We start from the raw sequence: 22,730 nt of genomic DNA on the forward strand, positions 1-22,730 counted from the left end.
ATGTACTCCACTTGTAGAGCAACCAAGGAAGATTCATGGAGGAGAGAGATTTATTGGATCTGGATCCGACCGCCTTATTATTCGTCGGGGAAAGAAAAGCTGAAAGCAAACCTACTACTAAGAGAAGCCAGACCCCCTCCCACTCGTCGTCGCCCACCATGGCCGTTCGCGATCAGGGAGAGAGAGGCCGGCGAGGGAGTCAAGAGAGGAAAATCTCAAGCCGAGCATGTCTCCACATGGGTATTCTCGAGAGGATGAGAGGAGTCTGTTGATACCTCCCTTTGGGTAAGTGAGGCTTACTCAAGGATTGGTGGATGAAGTTGTTTTTTGCCACCGTTTACTTTGCTCTTTTATCTTTCGCCCTCTTCCAAGCTTATGTACAATGACATTTTTGCCCACATGGATACTCTGATACAGATAGAATCGAATAAGGGAGGCAACTCCTCTTCTCCAAACACGATCTCCCCTTGGCAGCGATCCCGAGCGCGAAGCCGCGAACCCGGCCGAGCCCATCGTGTACCCCGTCGTCTGAGCCTCCTGGAGGCTGCGCCGGTTGAGGTGTTGGCGCGGAGTAGCAGGCCTCAAAAGGGTACATCGAGGCAACCTGCGCCCGCGGTAGCGCGGCGAAGTCAAGATGGGCGAGTTCTCTCGTTCTTTTCGGCAAGGACTCTGTGGGGTACTCATGTTGTGCCGTCACCTTCTCCAAGACCACCACCGCTTAGTTCTTCCTCCCTGTCTCCCCTTGATTCCCCTCTCCTCCCACTCATACCGTCGCTCGTCGTCCTCGTTGGCTCGTCGGCCTGCCTGTGTGAAGAGAAGTAGATACGGTGGGGTAATTTAGTCTTTTGTTTTTAGTCTTGTCCTCGAAACAAAAGAAATAACTTAGAATAATTCGAAAGGGCAAAAGATAAAAGACCAAAGTAAACGGTGGCAAAAAAATCAATCACAAAGTAAACATGGGCAAATAGTAGAAAGTTCCAAGTTAATGAGGGCAAAAGGTAAAATTCCTTGATTTCCTCCCGTCCAAGAACCACCTCGTTCAGTTCCGCCTCATGCAGGTTCAGGCTCCTCAGGAGCTCCTGAACGTCGACATCCTTCTTCCCCTGCCCGCCCCTCGCTCTGGAACTTTCGGCCATAGCGATCGATCCACACCAGTGTGTGCCGCGCTAGGAAACCGCCGCCAACCCTAATCTCCCAAGGCCGGGTAGTCAGGCAAGCCGGCCCCTTGATCAGCCCGAGTCGACAGGGAGGCAGAGAGGATCCCCGCGCCGGGGAACAGCCGGAGAAAGGAACTAAGGCTGACTTCTTTTGGGCTTATAGAGCAGCTTCTAGGTGGCAAACCGCTGAAGCCCAAAAGATCAGCCCAATTTCTGCCCAGCTTCCTCCCACCGTAAAGCCCGTTTTCTGTACATAGCGAGAAACTGGTCGAGACCAGTTTCCAGGAGTTTCCCGAGCTTCTCCAGCCCAAATCGACGAGCGAGACCACGCCCAGCCCCGCATCGCTCGAGAACCCCCACCTCCCGCATCGCTCGTTACCCCCACCTCCCATGGCGATTCTGACCCCGACCTAGGGTTCCGCCGGCGCCGCCGCTCCCCGACCGCTGACCCCGCCGTCGTCCCTGCAGCTCCGGCAGGGCAGCCGCGCCGCCGCCCCCCGCCGCATCCCTCCTTTTCTCGCCCCGCTCCGGCCGCTTCTCCATCTGCAGCAAGGACGGAGCCCGCCTGCATCCGCGGCGACGATCTCTCTGCTCCGCTCCCGCCGGCCGACCGTCGACGTGTTTCTCCTCCGGTGGTGATCTTCCCCACCGACGCCGACCTACAGCTCATCTAGTTCGAGCTCGCCCCAAGGACCTCGATCTCTCTGCTCCGCTCCATCGATGTCGTCCTCACAGCCACCGGTACTAGCTCCTTCCAACGTTTGTTCTTGTTAAATTCACATTGTGCTAGTCATTGATCTTCTGCATATAGATGATTCTACTAGTAATGCCCGCTGTGCTAGTCATTTGGTCCTTGTATGATATCTGTGACAACCAGTATATGCAAGACAAAAAATATATAACTTCACACAAATGTACTTCTACTTTCGTTGCCCACAGAATATTGCATTAGTATAGTTGCTATGAATGATGAATCTTCAGCCACAAGTATTGTTGTTGTTAAAACTCCAGGAATGAAAATTAATCTGCTTAAATTTCCATTTTGAGATTGTCTAGCAAACAGTCACCTGCAGGGGAAAGTAACAGCTGGATTCAGGGAAAATGTTCGTTTATGTTGACACTTGACAGCTATGTGATGACATCCGTGAGCATGTATACTAGTAATGACAACCAGTAATTTGACTTTGTGCTATGTAATTTGACTAGTAAATAAATTATACTAGTAATTTGACTTTGTGCTATGTATTTGTATGACAACCAGTATATGATATATGTGAGCATTTGGTATAAATGTGTGGATAATGAGTGATGTTGTCATGCATATAGATGGAAAAGGCAAAATACGTGAAAGCTACTTGGGATGCTGTTGCTCACCGTGTTTTTCTTGATGTGTGCATCGAGGAAGTGAATGCCAATAATCGCCCCGTGCAAGTTTTGAATGCACTTGGTTACAAAAATTTGGTTGAAAATTTTAACAAGCGCACAAAGAGAAATTATGATCGCAAGCAAATGAAAAATAGGTGGGAAACTCTCAAAAAAGATTACACAGTTTGGAAGGGATTGATCCAACATGCATCCGGTCTAGGAAGAGATCCAATCACTCACAACATTGATGCTAGTGATGATTGGTGGGCACATGAGATACAGGTACCCTATGCACCCAGAACATTGCCTTTGATGACAGGGATACAATATGTCGAAGAGAGGATGAAGAATCCGAAGAAATTCTACAAGTGTTTTAGAATGAGGAGGTCAGTTTTCACAATGCTACATGATACTCTTGTTGCTAGCTATGGTCTGGAGTCAACTTCTCAGATGTCCAGTAAAGAATCACTTGCTCTCTTCCTGTACATGTTGGGGGCTCTCGGGTCGAATAGTCAAGCTGCGGACCGGTTTGAGCGTAGTGTTTCTACTCGTTAGCAAAAAGTTTCATCATGTGCTAGATTGTGTAGACCGTATGGCGGGTGATTATATTACACCTAATGATCCCACTTTCACCCAAGTACATGATAAATTGAAACAACCAAGATTTTGGCCCCATTTCAAAGATGCCATTGAAGCGATAGATGGAACACATATTCCTGTCCAAGTTGCCGAGAAGGACAAGATAAAATACACTAACAGAAAAGGTTTTACAAGTCAGAATGTCCTTGCAATATGCGATTTTGACATGAGGTTCACATTTGCTGTTCCTGGATGGCCTGGGTCTGTTCATGATACCCGTGTATGGACTGATGCTCGGCCTAGGTTCCACAATTATCCGCACCCTCCTTATGGTAATCCTTTTGTACATGTAGTTACTACTCATAAATATCATAGTTTACTTCTGATATTTTTTCTACTTGTAGGAAAATACTATCTTGTTGATTCTGGATACCCAAACAGAACCGGTTATCTTGCTCCTTTCAAAGAGCAGCGGTATCATGTTCCAGATTTCCAAGGTGCGCCTCCGCAAAACATGCAAGAGAAATTCAACCATCTTCATTCGTCTCTACGAAATGCCATTGAAAGAGCATTTGGCGTTCTAAAGTTGAAGTGGCGCATTCTGCTTTCTATACCACATTACCACGACCCTCTGACACAAACAAAGATCATCACTGCATGCATGTGTTTGCACAACTTCATCCGAGATAGCAAGCTATATGACGACCATTTTGACAGGATGGAGAGAAGCTCATATATCTACGAGGAAGTATTGCTGAAAGTGTGGTTGCTTGAGTGGTTATTATTGTAGTTTCGGATCCACTAAGACACTTATTTATTTTATTTCGCATGTAATAAACTATGACACCTTGATTTTATTATCATCCGACTTTTCATAATTTTCTTGATTCAATTCTAGCTCATTATCTACTAAAACGCAACATATATATGATATCATCACTTATTTAAATCACATATCAAATCTTGGGTCTTTATAGACATTTTACAACTCAACACAACAAATAAGCTATAATTTCAGAAGCCCAAAAGAATAGGCATAACTAGCTTCTGCTTCTAGCCACCACAGTTTCTGCCCACCGAAACACAGAAGCCGGCTTATGCATAAGCATAAGCCCAAAAGAAGTCACCCTAAGGCGGTGATCGCCGCCGAATCGCCTAACCCTAGAGAGAAACCCTAGGTCCTCCTTTCCTTACACCTAATCTGGTGGGTCATACTAACTTCTTTTACTACGTGTGGGTCACCTCTATCGTGTCAGATGGCAGAACCGGGCCGTGCTTTTTCGTGGAGTGAGGCATGCAGGCCTGTCCGGCCCGGCACGAAAAAAATCGTGCCCGCCTGGGCTGTGCGTACCTGGGCCGTGCCTGGCCGGGCCGATGGCCACCATTAGATGTGCGAGTGGATGAAACGTAAAATAGGACAGACATCCTTTTCTCCGTTCACCCAACTGCGCCTCTCGTTTTCTGTCAACCAAAAGCAAAAAAGAAGAAAAGAAAACTTCGTCTCATCTGTAGGGACAGAGAGGGAAGGGAAGGGGATCCAGAGAGCGAGAGAGCCACCGTGTTCTAGGGTTTTCTCGCGCGGCGATGGTGATGGCGGCGGCGATGGCGGCGGCGAGGGCGGCGGCCAGGACACCCGTCAGCGCGGCGACGAGGATCGTGCAGCGGAGGCTCGGCACCTCATCCACCGGCAGGAAGGACGACGCCGACAACGTCGACATCATCAACGTATACCCCCGCGCCTCCTCCTCCCTCCCCCCTCTAGCGCGACTTATGGCTGCAAGATGATTATTCCGGCGACGCGAATCCGTCTTTGAAACTTCGGTTACTTCAGCCTGTGTAGGGCTTGCGTTTTTGATGTTTAGGCTCGAGTTTCGTCCTCCATGAACCGTCTGCTCGTGGTGACCTTCCAGGATGCGTGGAAAGTTCCATCGGGTTGCATAGTTGGTATGTCGAAGATGGATTGCTGTTTGATTGTGTAAAAACCCTAGTAACAATACCCTTATTTGGGAGTTTGACTGTACCCTTGGCAGCAAACCAGGCACACCCTGTAGATCCGTCTCTGATCTGATGTTCACTTCTTCCATTGTTAATCTAGGGCAATTTTTCGCTGGTAGACTTGGATTTAGTGCACCATTAGGCGAGGCTTCTACACCACTTGTTTTGTACTTCCGTGTGTCTGTTTGTGCGCATGCTGCATGCTCAAATGTTACCTTTAATTTCATTATGGTGTAACACAACTAGCAAACAGTCACTTGATTGTGGTAATTTTCTGTATGTTACTAGCGGTTGGCTTTAGCATTTGGATAGGTTTCATGATCTTGTTTGATTGGTTCACGGGCTCTGTGAGCAGTAGAGAATGTCTTGTGGAGTATTTTTGATTTTCTACTCCTGGGTGCTATTTCGATGAAGCTATTTGCTGCTTTGTTTCAAGCCAGCAAAGTAGTTTCCCAAAAATGGAATATACTTAGGGTAATGTTTCTACTTCCTTGTTCAGGTAACTACTGAATGTAACACGGGAATGTGGTCAGCTAGTTCACTCTGTAAACTGCTTGTCCTGTCACATACGGATACTATTGTAGTTGTCAGATTAGAAATTTCTAAAGGAAATTTTGGTGTTCCTGGTCTTCAGATCTTCTTTTAAAGGAGTGATCTTCAATATTGCTCTCATTATTTTTGTACATCTAGTACTTAAAATGGTGCCTTAACTGTTCTAAGTGCTGTAGTGTGCAACTGTGTAGCTTGGTGTGAAACTGTGATCCTTCATGGGCTTGGTTTGCCAGACATAGTTTGATTGTATGTCTAATGTCAAAATCTCAAATAGTGCTTCCCTTGTGCCGGACTTTGTCCAGGAATGTTGATTTTTCCATTGATAAAAGAAACGCGTTTTGACTCTCACGGTCAAAGATAACTTGTACTTCTGCTGTTTAAAATTATGCTGCTTGAACCTTCCAAATAGTTTGGTATTCCTCTGCAACCAATTACTTCCATCTAGTATATGATAGCGTCAAGATTTGCTGTCAGTTTAGTTCTAGTTAGTTTAAGCTTACTCTGCTATGGCCAATTAGATGGCCGTATTATTCTCATGTTCCTCATTGTTCCTGTTGACATGGCTCTTTTGAATATTTCCACTGAGTAGTGAGTACTGAGTACGATACACTTGTAGGGTAACTGTGAGTTTTGTTCTGCTTGTCCTGCTCCGTGGTAATTAATCTATAAATACAGTTATGTCCATACCAACGACGTGATTCGGTAGTTACAATAGGCTTGAAATATGTCCCAATGATATATGATCGTGTTTCTTTCGGTTTCATCAATGATTTAGTTCCATTATCAGCGTGTTTTTCTTGATTAACACATCTGTAGATTGAAAACAATATCAATATTTTTTTGTTTGCTTCCTTGATCTGTTAGTTATATCCGGGGCTGGTCCTTGAGATTTTTGGGGCCCAGGGCGAAGCTAATGCCCAGTGCCCTTGATATAAATATCAGTATATAGCAGTTATATTTACATGTTAAATGTTACCTTGTCTGGTTTCAGCTAAGACTTATTGATGGACAGTTAATCTACTCAGTTCATCCATTTTCTTTTCTCATGCACACTTATTAGATGATATGGCCGTGCTGAAATTTAAAGAGACAATTAGTAAAAAAGCTAGCGCAGAGCTCCAAAGACACTGGATCATCATGGCAAAATTGCATACTCCCTTCGTCCACAACTAAGTTTACTTCTAGCCTTTGTCTAACTGTGTAGTATGCTGTCAAACTAGGATGCTTCATACACCTTCTTTTCCAAACTTAATTTGATTGTCGTGGTAATACGTTTTGGGAGTTCAATTGATTTCCCAAATGTCTTATATTTAGGATAGAGGTAGTACTATAGTTCTCAGACTTGAAACATCTCAAGGACATACAAGTGCTTCCGGTCTTCAGTTATTCTTTTTAAGGATGGTTCTTCAATATTGCTTTCCTTATTTTTACAGATCTGATGGCACCTTAAGTGTTCCAAGTTATGTAGTGTCTAACTGTGTAGTATGCTGTCAAACTAGGATGCTTCATACACCTTCTTTTCCAAGCTTAATTTGATTGTATGTTACACTGTTGAAAAATCTCAAATAGAGCTTCCATTCTTCCAAACTTTATCCAGGAATTGTAATTAAATTTGTTTTGACAGTTGCTATAAAATTTACCTTTGTACTTTTGCTGTTATATTTTTTTTGCTGGTTGAACCTTCCAAACAGTTCTGTATTTTTCTGCAACCATTTACTGGTATCTAGTGTATCATAGTGCAAATCAAGATTGTTTTTGGTTTACTTGTTAGTTTATGCGTACACACGTATGGCCTTTTGCATAGATTTATCAGTCATAAAACCTTCAGGATGACATGTGCTCATATTAGTTGTTGTCGCTGGGTGTGTATGCCTAAATCTGAATGTCATTCTCCCCTTTGTTCCTGCTCAATATTTCCAGAGTAACTGTTGTGTGGTAACTTGATTATCTCATTTGTAGAGTAGGGACAGTATCGATAATGTTTTTTTGTTGTAATACTTCTAGTGTTATAAGAGGATTTTCTGTAGTTGTTAGTTGATGAGTGGTAAAATATTTGTATTATTATAGAGTTGTCTCTTACTTGTTTTATCTTTTTTTCCCTTTTTCTAATGTATCAGCAAGCAATTACATTGGCAAAGAGTAGTGATGGAAAGAAGGTGGTGAACAGCATTCTGATCACACTTGGAATCACTTCTTTCGTTCATTGGACTGTGTCGACACTTACAGCTCACGCTGAAAATGAAACTGGTGAGAAGGTGATACAGCAAGATGAGTCCAATAAAGCATTTCAATTTGGGATCGAAAAGGAGCCGCTGCAGCTGGATACCAAACTCTGAATCATTCTCGGATGAGAAGGTTGCCGCTCAGTCATCAGCATGGTGGCCTTGAGAACAACAAAACATATAATTTGTACTAGCAGCTCGGTACCTGGTGGTGTTGAAGAACCGCATATAATTCCCAGGATGAGAACATGTTTATTATATTTCTCTCCGTTAATTCAAACTTCGGTTACTCTATGCCTATTTATCTCGTGTTGGCTGTACTAGTAGCTTACACTTTGGTTGTTGTAGAGCCTATGCACTCAGGGCATCTCCAACCCTGAGAACATGTTTATTATATTTCTCTCCGTTAATTCAAACTTCGGTTACTCTATGCCTATTTATCTCGTGTTGGCTGTACTAGTAGCTTACACTTTGGTTGTTGTAGAGCCTATGCACTCAGGGCATCTCCAACCCTGCGACCCAAACGGACGCGCTGCGCCGTTCGTTTTGGGCTGTTTGGGTGGCCGCGCGGACACCTGGCCCGCGTCTGCGTGTCCGTTTGGGTCGCACGCTGCACCCAACGCGCGGACGCAGCGCAAATGTAAAAAAATAAAAGAAAAAAAATGAAAAAGGTAAACAACAAAAAAAAAATTAAACTAGGGGCTCATTAAACTTAGCCCTATTTTGGGCAATTTTTACACAAAATACAGCCCTATATGGGCTTTAAACTATACAAAAATAGCAAACCCTAGGCTAGGGTTTGGGAGCACGGTGGCCGCCGGTGCGCAGTACTACTCCCAGTAGTACTCGTCGCCGTCGATGAGAACGACGCCCCCCCCCCCCCGGCGGCGACGCGCTGTTCCGGCTGGACACGCCGGAGGGTGCCGGGGACTCCGGCCAGGGCGACCACTGCGCCCTTTCCCAGGCGGAGTGCGGGTCCGGAGGGCTCGCCGGTCTACGCATGCGTGCCCTCCGCGCGGCCTCCTTCCGGAGCTGCTCCGCCGCTGCGGCCTGCAGCTCCGCCTCCTGCCGGAGCGCGGCCTGGCGCTCCTCCTCCTCCCGGAGCGCCGCCTGGCGCGTGGCCTCCTCCTCCCGGCGAGCCATCTCGAGGAAGGCCCACGCCTCCGCCTGGGCCTTCCTGGCCATCTCCTCAAGCGCGGAGGCGTGCAGCGTCTCGGCGAGGTCTGGCCATTTGGCCAGCTCGTCGAGGTCGCTGAGCTCGCGGGACGCCGCGAGCGCCGCCTGCAGCTCGGGGTCGTCCTCCTCCTGGGGCTCGGGCTGCGGCTGGGGCTGGGGCTGTGGCACCGCCGCGGCCTCGTTGATGTAGAGGTCGCCGGGGCGGCTGAAAGAACATCTCTCGGATTATGTTTTAAATGTTTGATGTCAATATATGTGATACACTAATGTTTGATGAAGTGGTGCAGAGAATGTATATGGTTGTTTTGTGTGGAAAAACAAGACAAAAAGAAGCAGGTTGATAATCTCCAGGCCGGATATTCGCAAAATATCCCCCCCCCCCCCAAAAAAAAATCGGGTAAGGACTTTTAGAGATGTGGCGCAGTAATACCCTGGATAGGGGCCGAACTTTTGCCCGGAAATTCCCAGAGGCCGGATTTTTCGGGGGGGGGGGGGGTGATAATCCGGCCCTCACTTTCAACGGATAATCCGGCCCTCGAAATGTTCCAACGGCTGGATTTTGGAAGGGGGTATACCCCCTTCTTCCTCCTCCCCAAGCTGCTCAATCATTGCACAAGTTCATCACCATTAGAGCCAACTCAAGAAACACAAGAATCAATTTGCATTTCCCCCTCATATGCTTGAGGGCCCATTTGCTAGTGTTCTCTTTTGAGAAACACTAATTGTTTGTAGTTGATATTGTTCTTCTTGTTGTTGTTGTTACAGATTTGGGAGCCTCCAATTTGGTTGTGGATGTGTGCCCCAAGAACCTTGTAAAGGCCCGGTTTCCGCCTCGAGGAAATCCCTTAGTGGAAGTGGGCTAGGCCTTCGTGGTGGTGCTTGATGCGTGTGGTTGGCACGTCCGTTGGGAACCCCAAGAGGAAGGTGTGATGCGCACAGCGGCAAGTTTCCCTCAGTAAGAAACCAAGGTTTAATCGGACCAGTAGGAGTCAAGAAGCACGTTGAAGGTTGATGGCGGCGAGATGTAGTGCGGCGCAACACCAGGGATTCCGGCGCCAACGTGGAACCTGCACAACACAACCAAGATACTTTGCCCCAACGAAACAGTGAGGTTGTCAATCTCACCGGCTTGCTGTAACAAAGAGTTAACCGTATTGTGTGGAAGATGATTGTTTGCAGAAAATTGTAACATCCCAAAATTTTCCTAATTTTGGAATGTTAAAATTATTAAATTAATTTGATTGAATTGTTTGACTTTGATTGGAATTATGAATGAAAAGAAAATTTTGGCGACTTATTTGAATTTTTTCCCAACCCTTCTTTAATTATTCTTTGTCTATATGAGTGGATTAACATGACTATCCAAGTTGTTGAATTTGAGTGGCATATAAAATCTTCATCCAACCATATCTGTATTATTAATGAGAGGGAATAAAATGACTTTCCCAAATTATGGTGGATTGATGCTTATGCCCGTTTGATTATTATTTCAATTCTTGAATCTTTCCAAATATTTTCCAATATTTCACGAGAGGAAATAATATGACAATTCCAATTAAAAGTAAAGTTTTGGAGAAGCTTCTGTTCGGTGTTATTTGCATCATATCATCATGGCATACTATTTTAAAAGTTGCATATTGATTTCCAAATTACTTCAAAATTATGCTTAGGCTGAAATCTAAATGAAGGATTTACTTTCGCAGATTTTTATCTAATTTTTGTTTTTCTCTTTTCAAATTTGTCAAACTCATAGGAGATAAGAAACAAATAAAAGAAAAGACAAAAAGAAAAGGAACGATTGCATCACACTTACCAAACAGAGCCACCTTCCTCCGCGCACGCACGCACGACCGATCGGCCAGGACGGCCAGCTAGGCAGCGGAGACCAGCTCTCTATCTCTTCCGTTTTTTTTTTCCTCCAACGCTGACGCTGACAGCTGGGCCTGCTTATCATCTTCAACCTCCGGCCTGAGTTTCACGGACTGAGATCCGGTGCCTCGCCTTAAGCAAGGCACGCAGCGCCTTGAGGCACCGGATCAGCCACTCAAGCCCCATCCAACGGATGAAGCAGGTCAGCACTCAAGTCAACAGGCCAACAGCCCACTTCATCTCCTCACGGGAAAAAAGAACGACGCGCGGCTCCTCCAGGGCAGAGCACTGCCTCCGCTCGCCGCTCGCCGCCCGCTCCCGCCGCCCGCCGCCGTGGCCCGCTCCCGCCGCCCGCCGCCCGCCGCCGTGGCCCGCTGCCGCCGCCCGCTGCCGCCGTGAGAGCGCGCGGTTCTCTCCGACCTGCCTCCCTTCATCCAGTGCTCGCTCCGCCTCTCCCATCCGGCGCCGATGGCTGGCACCTCCGGCTCACTCCGGCCGAATCCCATCCAGCGCCTGCCCTCTGGCCGCCACGACGGCCCCATCCTCCCTCCTCCTCTGCGTCACTCCTTCAGTCTGCTCCGTTCATCAATCCCAGAGTTCACAGGAACAAGGCAAGGAGGAGCAGCAAGTTTTACACAGGAATTGCAATTTCAGTTATGTAGAGGCAAATGAACTACAGATAACTACATATAATACTGAAAAATGAACTGAAAAAAGGCAGAGCTCAACTCATGTTTTAGCAGGAACCTGATGCATACATTATATAAATTGAACAATAGACAAACTTTGTGGAATTTCACTTCGAAATCCCACAACAATCTGCTCTTACATACTCCTTGAAGTGCATAAACTTGGCCAATCTACTTGTACATTTAGGCCACAAAAGACTATAGTTAGTCCCAAAATCCAAAATACTATAGTCACCCTGTCCAAAATACTATACGAAGGTCAACCATGTCCAATACGCTATCTAGCAAATTTGGACAAGCTAGAACATATCTTCACCATAAACACCATAGGAGGGAGCTGTCAAGAGTTCCGTGAAACTCATAATCGGGTTACACTGATGAAGCTCCAAATTTGCTCCTTTACCGCTGCCATCTTTCTTCTCCACTCCCACTTGAGGCTCTACACCATCTTGCTGCAACGAAAATTATAGTAAGCACTTTTGGAATGAATGGTAAGAACATATCGTGTACAAATTTCTATGTACCTTTGCTCCTTTGTTTTTGGATGCGGAAACTCTAGTTGGCTTGCGCTTCCCCTTGAGTAACTTGTCAAGCCAAGTTTTCTTTCTCCTCAAATTCTTTGACGGAACTTCTTTTTTCTTTAGCTTTGCGGCACTAAGAAACTCATTTGTTTGTTGCACATTTGGATCATTATTTTCTTGATCATTGCATGGCCTATCCATAGCATTGGTAGTTGCATTGAGTTTATCTTCTATTTGGGGACCAACACAATCAAGTGCATTTTCTAACATCAAACAACACTCCACGGAGTTGGCTACTTTCTGTGCCAAACTATGAAATTTGTGAGATATATTCTTGTACCGGAGTTGAGCTTCCAACTTTGGATTTTCTACCACATTTCTTCCATTTCTATCTTGTATGCTTCCATTGCGCGCTTCTCTAGTCCATCTCTTTAAGATATAGTGTGTTGGCAATGTCTTTATATTCATCAAATCAAGAACTTTGATACCATGTCCACACAATATTCCCGTCCTATTGAACATTGCACAACTACATGAAGCAGTTTTAGTCAAAGGATCACCAATCACTATGCGCTCCTCCTCAAATTTTAAATCACCATGGAAACTTGCAATAGAAACCGCAAACTTGTTATCTTCATCCAAAACTCTAGTACACGCAGCCATGGATCTTTCATATTCACCTTGGAAAGCTTCAAAAATAATTGGAGTGTACTCTTTGCTTGCTTGCACCAACATAGGTGTGTGCATCTTGATTCTTGGTACATTCTTCCTTGCCTCAAATTCAGATTGCAATTCTTGTGTTCTTTTTACCTCCACTGTCCTCTCAAAATGCATCAAGAACCGAACAATATGAAAATCTGATTTCAAATGGTTTTTCAATGAATTGTTGAAGCTCTCACTAAGTTGTGTACTTCGGACTCCCAAACTGAACACTTCTCTCATATAACATTCGGCCCACTTTTCTTTCAACTTGTAGATGCTATCTAACCAAGTTTGCTTGTGCACTTTATGTCTCATATTATCAAATGCTTCTTGAAATTCTGCTTTGTCCTCATAGCCATACATGCATTCACTAAAATCTGTGAGAATATGAGACTCTTCCTCCTCTTCTTCCTCTTCCTCTTTCCCTTCATCTTTCTCTTTCCGTGAAGATAAATGTTTGACAGCATTTTGCATTATATGGAAGGTGCACAAACCATGATATGATTCCGTGAAGACTTTCCCTATAGCTTTCCCCATTGCGGCATCTTGATCTGTATAAATAGTTCTAGGCTGCCTCCCATTATGTGTAGCTAGAAATGTCTCAAACAGCCATACAAATGAGTCACAAGTTTCATCAAATAGAAGTGCAGCACCAAAAATGGTGGTTTCTCTAAACTGATTAAGCCCAAGAAAAACACCAAAGGGCCTATATTCTTTGTTTGTGCCAAAAGTTGTATCAAATGTAACAACATCACCAAAGTGTGCATAGTCTAGAACCATTTTAGCATCAGCCCAGAATATGTTGGATATATGCTCCTCACAATCATACTGCAAGTCATATTGGAAAGATGGGTTCTCCTGGATCTTGTCATGGAAATACTTCAACATACTACCTGCCTGTCCAAAAGCCAACTCTCGCTGCCGTTTGCCTCGCAAATGATTCTTTTGGTCACGACAAGTGTAGCCGAGGTTAAATGGTCCACCAACTCGACGACAAGCTAACTCATGTGCAGCTTTGGGCATGATTCCAGAATCCTCGGCGGCTTCTATTTCAAAAGCTTGTACTTCAGAAATCTTCCTTTGCGATGCCATCAAGTGGCAGGTTTGCGGCAATTGAAGGTAATGATTGTGTTCAAGCACAAAATCTGTGACTTCGTAATTTTTTGGCACTCGATCCAATGATATAGTCATCCGAGCTTTGCAATTTGTTCTTGTTTCAGCTCTGATACGCTTTGGCACATGGTCCATTGTTATCCCTTTTTTCCGTATGCCTTCATTGGCGCAAACAAATGTGCATGAGGTCACTTGACCATCCATCTTGCTTGTATGTTTGTTTCTCTTCCTCACATCAAATCCTGCACGACCTCCATATGCAACCCAAAACGCCCAAGCTTCATCCGGATTTCTAAATTTCATACCAACTTGAGGCATCCCCTTGTCAATTTCTCCCATTGCACAACACTTGCAAATGCAGAACACTCACAGCTGCATACCACAACACTTCAATCAGCAAGAGTTCAGTCTTGACAGTAACCATATCGATCAATTACAAATAAGACAATAGGGGCTTAAAGAACAATCCATATGACTTAGAAAAAATTCTGTAAAAACTGTATAGTACAAACTAAACAATACAGTCAACTGACAAGCTGCAACTAAACTGAAACAACCAAATACTAACAAGAACAATCGTGAAGTATGCATGTAAAGAAATACGAAAATACACTTGCAGTTCAACTACATACTGCAATCCGACGATTTTGATGGCGCCCAGCGACAGTCCCCAGCGACGCGGAGTCTGGGAACGGCGGAGGAGCAAAGCAGGCCGTCGGATGGACTCTCGCCGGCGGCCGGCGGCCGACGGCCGACGGAAGGGCAGAGCTAGCCGGATGGGGCGGAGGACCAGCTGATGCGGAACGAGCAGAGGGAGGTGAGTGCTGGGCGGTGGCGGCGGCGACGGGCGGCGGCGACGGGCGGCGGCGACGGGCAGCGACGGGCGGCGGCGCTGCTCTGCCCGGGAAGAGCCGCCCGCGCTCTTTCTTTTTCCCGCGGAGCTGCTCTGGCTTGCGCGCGCGTGAGATGAGGCTCGTTCTTTTTCCAGGGAGGGCTGTTGACTTGCTGCTGACCAGATACTTTGCCTGCTGTCCGTTGGATGAAGCTTGAACGGCTGATCCGGTGCCTCAAGGCGCTGCGTGCCTTGCTTAAGGCGAGGCACCGGATCTCAGTCCGAGTTTCACAAGAATACGGGACTACTTACCGACTCGAAAATCCTCAGAAGATCGCAACGATTCTGTTCAAATTCTTGACTCCTACTCCACGAAAACCTCACCATAAATACCGCCTCCTCCTCCCCTTTTTGTTTTTCCGAAAATCGCTCAATCTCGATGTCCTGCACCACCAAATAGATCTGACGGAGTTCTTCGTTTCCAAAGTTTTGAAGATGAGTTTTCTGTTGACTGCAGTAGCTTCCTAACTCTTCATCTCCCGTCATCTCCTCTGTTTTTAATTCCTTGCTCGACACCCTTTTTCCCATCGTTTCGATCTGCAGAATGATGCTCACATTATCACTAATGTTTTGCCAGAGCTCCGTTGTCACAAACTCACAACCACAGACAGGCTTCACGTACATGGGAGTTGAGAGCAGGAGACTGAAGACAACGTTCGTGTGGCCACCGCCACGGAGACGCCGGAGCTTCACTTGAGATGGAGCAATTCAGCCACCAACCGCCGCTGTTCGGAACTAGGTGAATCGCTGAAGAGGATGTGAACCCGATCATCTCGTCGAGCCGCACCTCATCGTCACGTTCGTAGAGCTCGGAGACCACAGTCGCCAACCACGTCCGAATGCCGCGTCCGTCTCCTTCGTCCGCCGAGCACCACCACGCGGTAATGCACCCAGCACAGGCACATGTCCTGCAACGTTTTTTTCTTTCTTTCTTTCCGTATGATGCGACGATCCAATCGATCAGTTCCAGAGGAGAATAGAGCTAGCTTCACTCAAACTTTAAAATTTTGTATCTTTAAATCTATAGGTCCGTTTTAGATTTTATTTCTTGCGTTGAATTCGTAATTAAAAGATCTATCTAATGGTATTAGTTTTTACAATTATAGATTTTATCAAATCTGCAAGTTTTAAATTTAATTTTAAATATCGTTTTGGCTATTTCTAAAATTTGTGAGTTTGGTTCAAATTAAATTCCTTGCGTTAGTTTCCATTTCCTTTTACAAATTAAGTTGGTCAAATCGTATCACGCAACGTCAGAGTTGCAGCTGAAGATCAACCGAAGCTTTTCGAGACGGAGCAACAATAGTCGTCAGATCAAGATCCGATGCTCCAAGATGCTTCACGTTGTTGCTTAAAACATTAGGATCTAAATACTTTGAAAAATCATAGTTAAATAACCGTAACTCCGTTTTGATCGATTCTTTTTGCGTTAGTTTCAGAATTTTATTATCTACACTTTGGCGTTGGAATTTTCAAATTATAAATAACTAATTTTCACGTTTGTAATATTGGATCTTAAACCTCAATTTGAACATATATAAATCCTATTAAATTAATTCCTTTTGCAAATTGGTACTTGTGATCATATATAACCTCCTTTGATCAAACATAACTACGTAACACGAAATAAATATATTATTTAATATTATTTTGTATTTTTCTTTGTTTTACATGATTATGGGTTTTATTTGGCTCTTTATTTGCAATGGTTGTTTATTGCGTGTAATTTTTTTATGCGTTAGATTTATTCGGAGTGCGAGCGAAAGTCACAAGGAAGAAATCATCATCAAATATTACTAAGGCAAGTTACACCTTTGTTCATATGTTTGTCCCAAGTTTTCTATGCATGTCTTTTTCCTTCAAATAATAGTATGCATGTGTAGGATGTTTTGGTAGATTTTACTTGGTAAATATTTTACAAGTTCGCGTGCTATTTTGTAGATTGCCATGAGTAGAAGTATTACTTAGTAATATTTCCACTTGATATCATGGTCATAGGAATCCCTAAATTTTTCTAAGTGCTATGCTTATGCTCCGTAAGTATCAAAAGGGGTTCGAAACAAGAAAATTTTCTAAGTACTTGAGCTCTGTTTATGAGCGCAACTTTTCTCCCAAAAGTCTTCTTCAAAATAAAACTAAGTTTTCTTCTGGGCGGAATGGTTTTGACGGGACAACGAGTGTGGAGATTGGTGGAGGACTGCCGCCCAGGATCAAAGAAGTCTGCCATGTTCCAGATGTCAGAAGCTTCCAGTGCAACCACAATACAATATGGGCTCTGTCTTGGCTAAGTACTTAGTGGGAAACCTCGCCTGGGTACCGCCATTGGGAGGAATTTTGGGCACGGGCGGATCCGGAAGGTAGAGGGGCTGCTAAGGAAAAGCTTCGTCGTGACCTCGTCCTAGCCTTAATGAAGATGAAGAATTTTGGCAAAAAGGCTTGGTTGTGAATTGTGGGTAAAGAGCGCAACCTCTCGAGAGTGTTAACCTGATCGATCAGCCGTGTCCACGGTAACAGGACAATTTGAGCATCTGAAGGATGGAGCCTCTGAATGATTTCCTCTCTCTTTTCAAATGAGTTTTCAAAACCCTATGGCGTGTGTAATATCGTTCATAGGTGGGTTTTTTGGGCCTTGGTGTGTAATATCCAAGTGCTCGGGACTTGGTGTGTAATATCCAAGTGTTTGGGACTTGGTGTGTCATATCCAAGTGTTAGGTTGATTTGGACACTTGGTGTGTAATATCCATGTGCTCCACTCGGCCAATATTACTTTATCAAAATTTTACAAAGTAGGATAAAAGAATTTTATCTACTTCTTAAGTAAAAAAAATTGGCTTTACGCAAATAAAACTCAAGCCTTCTCTTGTCTGCCTTGCATGTAGATGTAGTCAATTTTTCCCTTCTTGGTGTAATTTGCCATACATTCAAAGTATTGACCAAATGTTTTTGGCTGCACTCATGTGCAGAATACGAAGGTTGAAGAAAGGTGCGCTAGGATCGCGGGTCTACACTCAATGAGCCTGTGGCGTTGATGGACTCAATTTATCTTAAGTTTTCCGTTGCTTTTATTTGAGCTAGCCTTTGGCTATGCAAGTTGTAATTACTTACTCTGGATTATTCGAATCGTGTAATAAAGACTTGTGTTTTACATGATTATTCATCGACTGTGAGTGCTAGCTAATGATCCAGGGACTAGCATGTTTAATCACAGGGGCTTTGGATCCTACCAGATCCGAGGTCGTTACAGATGGTATCAGAGCACATGTTGACTGTAGGACGTGACCTTTAGCCATGGAAAACCATAGGACTAATAATTTCTAAGTAATTTATGAAATACTCTAGTACCACTCATCTTCTATCTTGAGAGTATGAACATTTTCTAATTTCTTATCTTTTCAAAATTAATAGTTGACCATTGCCCATTTGAAGAGACTTCTCAAGAAAATATCTTACACCAAGTCAGATCTACGATGTTCCCGGCAATGAAGCTTCAACAATAATCTACTGAATACTCTGAAGACCTTGAAGCAATATGAAGATTTAGAAGACTACAAGACTACGTAGACACTTCTCAAGACTATGAAGACTCTGAAGATTTCAAGTTCCCTATTAGGAACCAAACCTAGATAGACTCCGCTACAACGTTAGGTGCGATAAAATGTGAGTTGTCATTTTATTGTTTTGTTGACAACAACAACAAAAAAATCAAAATAAAATTGTTTGTATGGGGTATCTGTGTCTCTTTCTCGTTTCTCACTAGTCTATTCTCTCCTATCTTAAACCCTTTGAGAGTGAAACACGATGAAGATGACTTGGAGATCTGCAAAATGGATTCAAGACATATTCACGAGTCCAATGCTATCAATGTGGACGAACAAAAGATAGTCTACCGTATTGATCAACATTTAGCGAGAGAAACACTTCAACATGGCGGGAGATGCATGCAATATTCGACGACCAACAAAAGGAATCATCTCAAAATACTCCATGTAGACCTTGGACGGTTTCACTTTGCCATTCATACTTAAACGACACAAGATGATGACATCCGGACGTGCTTAAAGATAGATGAATTGAAGAACTTCAAACGATGGAGCAAAATTCTGGCATACCCTAAGCGACTTTCTTTTAAGGGTGGTAGCAACCTAGTCTGTCTAAAACCCTTTCATTCTTTCTAGCCTTCTCAAATCTCGAGGACGAGATTTCTTTTAAGGGAGGTAGTCTGTAACATCCCAAAATTTTCCTAATTTTGGAATGTTAAAATTATTAAATTAATTTGATTGAATTGTTTGACTTTGATTGGAATTATGAATGAAAAGAAAATTTTGGCGACTTATTTGAATTTTTTCCCAACCCTTCTTTAATTATTCTTTGTCTATATGAGTGGATTAACATGACTATCCAAGTTGTTGAATTTGAGTGGCATATAAAATCTTCATCCAACCATATCTGTATTATTAATGAGAGGGAATAAAATGACTTTCCCAAATTATGGTGGATTGATGCTTATGCCCGTTTGATTATTATTTCAATTCTTGAATCTTTCCAAATATTTTCCAATATTTCACGAGAGGAAATAATATGACAATTCCAATTAAAAGTAAAGTTTTGGAGAAGCTTACGTTCGGTGTTATTTGCATCATATCATCATGGCATACTATTTTAAAAGTTGCATATTGATTTCCAAATTACTTCAAAATTATGCTTAGGCTGAAATCTAAATGAAGGATTTACTTTCGCAGATTTTTATCTAATTTTTGTTTTTCTCTTTTCAAATTTGTCAAACTCATAGGAGATAAGAAACAAATAAAAGAAAAGACAAAAAGAAAAGGAACGATTGCATCACACTTACCAAACAGAGCCACCTTCCTCCGCGCACGCACGCACGACCGATCGGCCAGGACGGCCAGCTAGGCAGCGGAGACCAGCTCTCTATCTCTTCCGTTTTTTTTTTCCTCCAACGCTGACGCTGACAGCTGGGCCTGCTTATCATCTTCAACCTCCGGCCTGAGTTTCACAAGAATACGGGACTACTTACCGACTCGAAAATCCTCAGAAGATCGCAACGATTCTGTTCAAATTCTTGACTCCTACTCCACGAAAACCTCACCATAAATACCGCCTCCTCCTCCCCTTTTTGTTTTTCCGAAAATCGCTCAATCTCGATGTCCTGCACCACCAAATAGATCTGACGGAGTTCTTCGTTTCCAAAGTTTTGAAGATGAGTTTTCTGTTGACTGCAGTAGCTTCCTAACTCTTCATCTCCCGTCATCTCCTCTGTTTTTAATTCCTTGCTCGACACCCTTTTTCCCATCGTTTCGATCTGCAGAATGATGCTCACATTATCACTAATGTTTTGCCAGAGCTCCGTTGTCACAAACTCACAACCACAGACAGGCTTCACGTACATGGGAGTTGAGAGCAGGAGACTGAAGACAACGTTCGTGTGGCCACCGCCACGGAGACGCCGGAGCTTCACTTGAGATGGAGCAATTCAGCCACCAACCGCCGCTGTTCGGAACTAGGTGAATCGCTGAAGAGGATGTGAACCCGATCATCTCGTCGAGCCGCACCTCATCGTCACGTTCGTAGAGCTCGGAGACCACAGTCGCCAACCACGTCCGAATGCCGCGTCCGTCTCCTTCGTCCGCCGAGCACCACCACGCGGTAATGCACCCAGCACAGGCACATGTCCTGCAACGTTTTTTTCTTTCTTTCTTTCCGTATGATGCGACGATCCAATCGATCAGTTCCAGAGGAGAATAGAGCTAGCTTCACTCAAACTTTAAAATTTTGTATCTTTAAATCTATAGGTCCGTTTTAGATTTTATTTCTTGCGTTGAATTCGTAATTAAAAGATCTATCTAATGGTATTAGTTTTTACAATTATAGATTTTATCAAATCTGCAAGTTTTAAATTTAATTTTAAATATCGTTTTGGCTATTTCTAAAATTTGTGAGTTTGGTTCAAATTAAATTCCTTGCGTTAGTTTCCATTTCCTTTTTACAAATTAAGTTGGTCAAATCGTATCACGCAACGTCAGAGTTGCAGCTGAAGATCAACCGAAGCTTTTCGAGACGGAGCAACAATAGTCGTCAGATCAAGATCCGATGCTCCAAGATGCTTCACGTTGTTGCTTAAAACATTAGGATCTAAATACTTTGAAAAATCATAGTTAAATAACCGTAACTCCGTTTTGATCGATTCTTTTTGCGTTAGTTTCAGAATTTTATTATCTACACTTTGGCGTTGGAATTTTCAAATTATAAATAACTAATTTTCACGTTTGTAATATTGGATCTTAAACCTCAATTTGAACATATATAAATCCTATTAAATTAATTCCTTTTGCAAATTGGTACTTGTGATCATATATAACCTCCTTTGATCAAACATAACTACGTAACACGAAATAAATATATTATTTAATATTATTTTGTATTTTTCTTTGTTTTACATGATTATGGGTTTTATTTGGCTCTTTATTTGCAATGGTTGTTTATTGCGTGTAATTTTTTTATGCGTTAGATTTATTCGGAGTGCGAGCGAAAGTCACAAGGAAGAAATCATCATCAAATATTACTAAGGCAAGTTACACCTTTGTTCATATGTTTGTCCCAAGTTTTCTATGCATGTCTTTTTCCTTCAAATAATAGTATGCATGTGTAGGATGTTTTGATAGATTTTACTTGGTAAATATTTTACAAGTTCGCGTGCTATTTTGTAGATTGCCATGAGTAGAAGTATTACTTAGTAATATTTCCACTTGATATCATGGTCATAGGAATCCCTAAATTTTTCTAAGTGCTATGCTTATGCTCCGTAAGTATCAAAAGGGGTTCGAAACAAGAAAATTTTCTAAGTACTTGAGCTCGTTTATGAGCGCAACTTTTCTCCCAAAAGTCTTCTTCAAAATAAAACTAAGTTTTCTTCTGGGCGGAATGGTTTTGACGGGACAACGAGTGTGGAGATTGGTGGAGGACTGCCGCCCAGGATCAAAGAAGTCTGCCATGTTCCAGATGTCAGAAGCTTCCAGGTGCAACCACAATACAATATGGGCTCGTCTTGGCTAAGTACTTAGTGGGAAACCTCGCACTGGGTACCGCCATTGGGAGGAATTTTGGGCACGGGCGGATCCGGAAGGTAGAGGGGCTGCTAAGGAAAAGCTTCGTCGTGACCTCGTCCTAGCCTTAATGAAGATGAAGAATTTTGGCAAAAAGGCTTGGTTGTGAATTGTGGGTAAAGAGCGCAACCTCTCGAGAGTGTTAACTCGATCGATCAGCCGTGTCCATGGTAACAGGACAATTTGAGCATCCGAAGGATGGAGCCTCTGAATGATTTCCTCTCTCTTTTCAAATGAGTTTTCAAAACCCTATGGCGTGTGTAATATCGTTCATAGGTGGGTTTTTGGGCCTTGGTGTGTAATATCCAAGTGCTCGGGACTTGGTGTGTAATATCCAAGTGTTTGGGACTTGGTGTGTCATATCCAAGTGTTAGGTTGATTTGGACACTTGGTGTGTAATATCCATGTGCTCCACTCGGCCAATATTACTTTATCAAAATTTTACAAAGTAGGATAAAAGAATTTTATCTACTTCTTAAGTAAAAAAATTGGCTTTACGCAAATAAAACTCAAGCCTTCTCTTGTCCGCCTTGCATGTAGATGTAGTCAATTTTTCCCTTCTTGGTGTAATTTGCCATACATTCAAAGTATTGACCAAATGTTTTTGGCTGCACTCATGTGCAGAATACGAAGGTTGAAGAAAGGTGCGCTAGGATCGCGGGTCTACACTCAATGAGCCTGTGGCGTTGATGGACTCAATTTATCTTAAGTTTTCCGTTGCTTTTATTTGAGCTAGCCTTTGGCTATGCAAGTTGTAATTACTTACTCTGGATTATT

General features: G+C 43.5%; 3 protein-coding genes across 3 annotated transcripts; 2 read left to right on the forward strand and 1 right to left on the reverse strand.

The window, feature by feature from the left end:
* The first annotated feature begins 3,114 nt into the window (after window positions 1-3,114).
* Window positions 3,115-3,891, forward strand: LOC124695545 (protein ALP1-like). The gene is made up of 2 exons (XM_047228378.1): window positions 3,115-3,433; window positions 3,506-3,891. The coding sequence occupies exons 1-2, from the start codon at window positions 3,115-3,117 to the stop codon at window positions 3,889-3,891; spliced, it is 705 nt and encodes a 234-aa protein (XP_047084334.1).
* Window positions 3,892-4,551: 660 nt separating this feature from the next.
* LOC124702355 lies at window positions 4,552-8,300 on the forward strand. Its single transcript, XM_047234493.1, has 2 exons — window positions 4,552-4,826; window positions 7,766-8,300. The coding sequence occupies exons 1-2, from the start codon at window positions 4,686-4,688 to the stop codon at window positions 7,982-7,984; spliced, it is 360 nt and encodes a 119-aa protein (XP_047090449.1). The 5' UTR covers window positions 4,552-4,685; the 3' UTR covers window positions 7,985-8,300.
* A 3,365-nt stretch (window positions 8,301-11,665) lies between these two features.
* Window positions 11,666-14,687, reverse strand: LOC124698244 (protein FAR1-RELATED SEQUENCE 5-like). Its single transcript, XM_047230751.1, has 3 exons — window positions 14,573-14,687; window positions 12,129-14,312; window positions 11,666-12,056 (listed from the first exon to the last, which is right to left on the reverse strand). The coding sequence occupies exons 2-3, from the start codon at window positions 14,277-14,279 to the stop codon at window positions 11,904-11,906; spliced, it is 2,304 nt and encodes a 767-aa protein (XP_047086707.1). The 5' UTR covers window positions 14,280-14,312; window positions 14,573-14,687; the 3' UTR covers window positions 11,666-11,903.
* Window positions 14,688-22,730: the final 8,043 nt, after the last annotated feature.

The sequence above is a fragment of the Lolium rigidum genome, chromosome 3 (genome assembly GCF_022539505.1).
Source record: "Lolium rigidum isolate FL_2022 chromosome 3, APGP_CSIRO_Lrig_0.1, whole genome shotgun sequence".
NCBI classification, from domain to species: Eukaryota; Viridiplantae; Streptophyta; class Magnoliopsida; order Poales; family Poaceae; genus Lolium; species Lolium rigidum.

What these genes read in the sequence shown, in the direction of transcription:
- LOC124702355 (XM_047234493.1), top strand. Translation starts at nt 4,686, where the DNA reads ATGGTGATGGCGGCGGCGATGGCGGCGGCGAGGGCGGCGGCCAGGACA. An exon ending in ACAACGTCGACATCATCAAC is followed by an intron (nt 4,827 to 7,765) that starts GTATACCCCCGC and finishes CTAATGTATCAG; the next exon opens with CAAGCAATTACATTGGCAAA.
- LOC124695545 (XM_047228378.1), top strand. Translation starts at nt 3,115, where the DNA reads ATGGCGGGTGATTATATTACACCTAATGATCCCACTTTCACCCAAGTA. An exon ending in TTATCCGCACCCTCCTTATG is followed by an intron (nt 3,434 to 3,505) that starts GTAATCCTTTTG and finishes TTCTACTTGTAG; the next exon opens with GAAAATACTATCTTGTTGAT.
- LOC124698244 (XM_047230751.1), bottom strand. Translation starts at nt 14,279, where the DNA reads ATGGGAGAAATTGACAAGGGGATGCCTCAAGTTGGTATGAAATTTAGA. An exon ending in CCAAAAACAAAGGAGCAAAG is followed by an intron (nt 12,057 to 12,128) that starts GTACATAGAAAT and finishes TTTTCGTTGCAG; the next exon opens with CAAGATGGTGTAGAGCCTCA.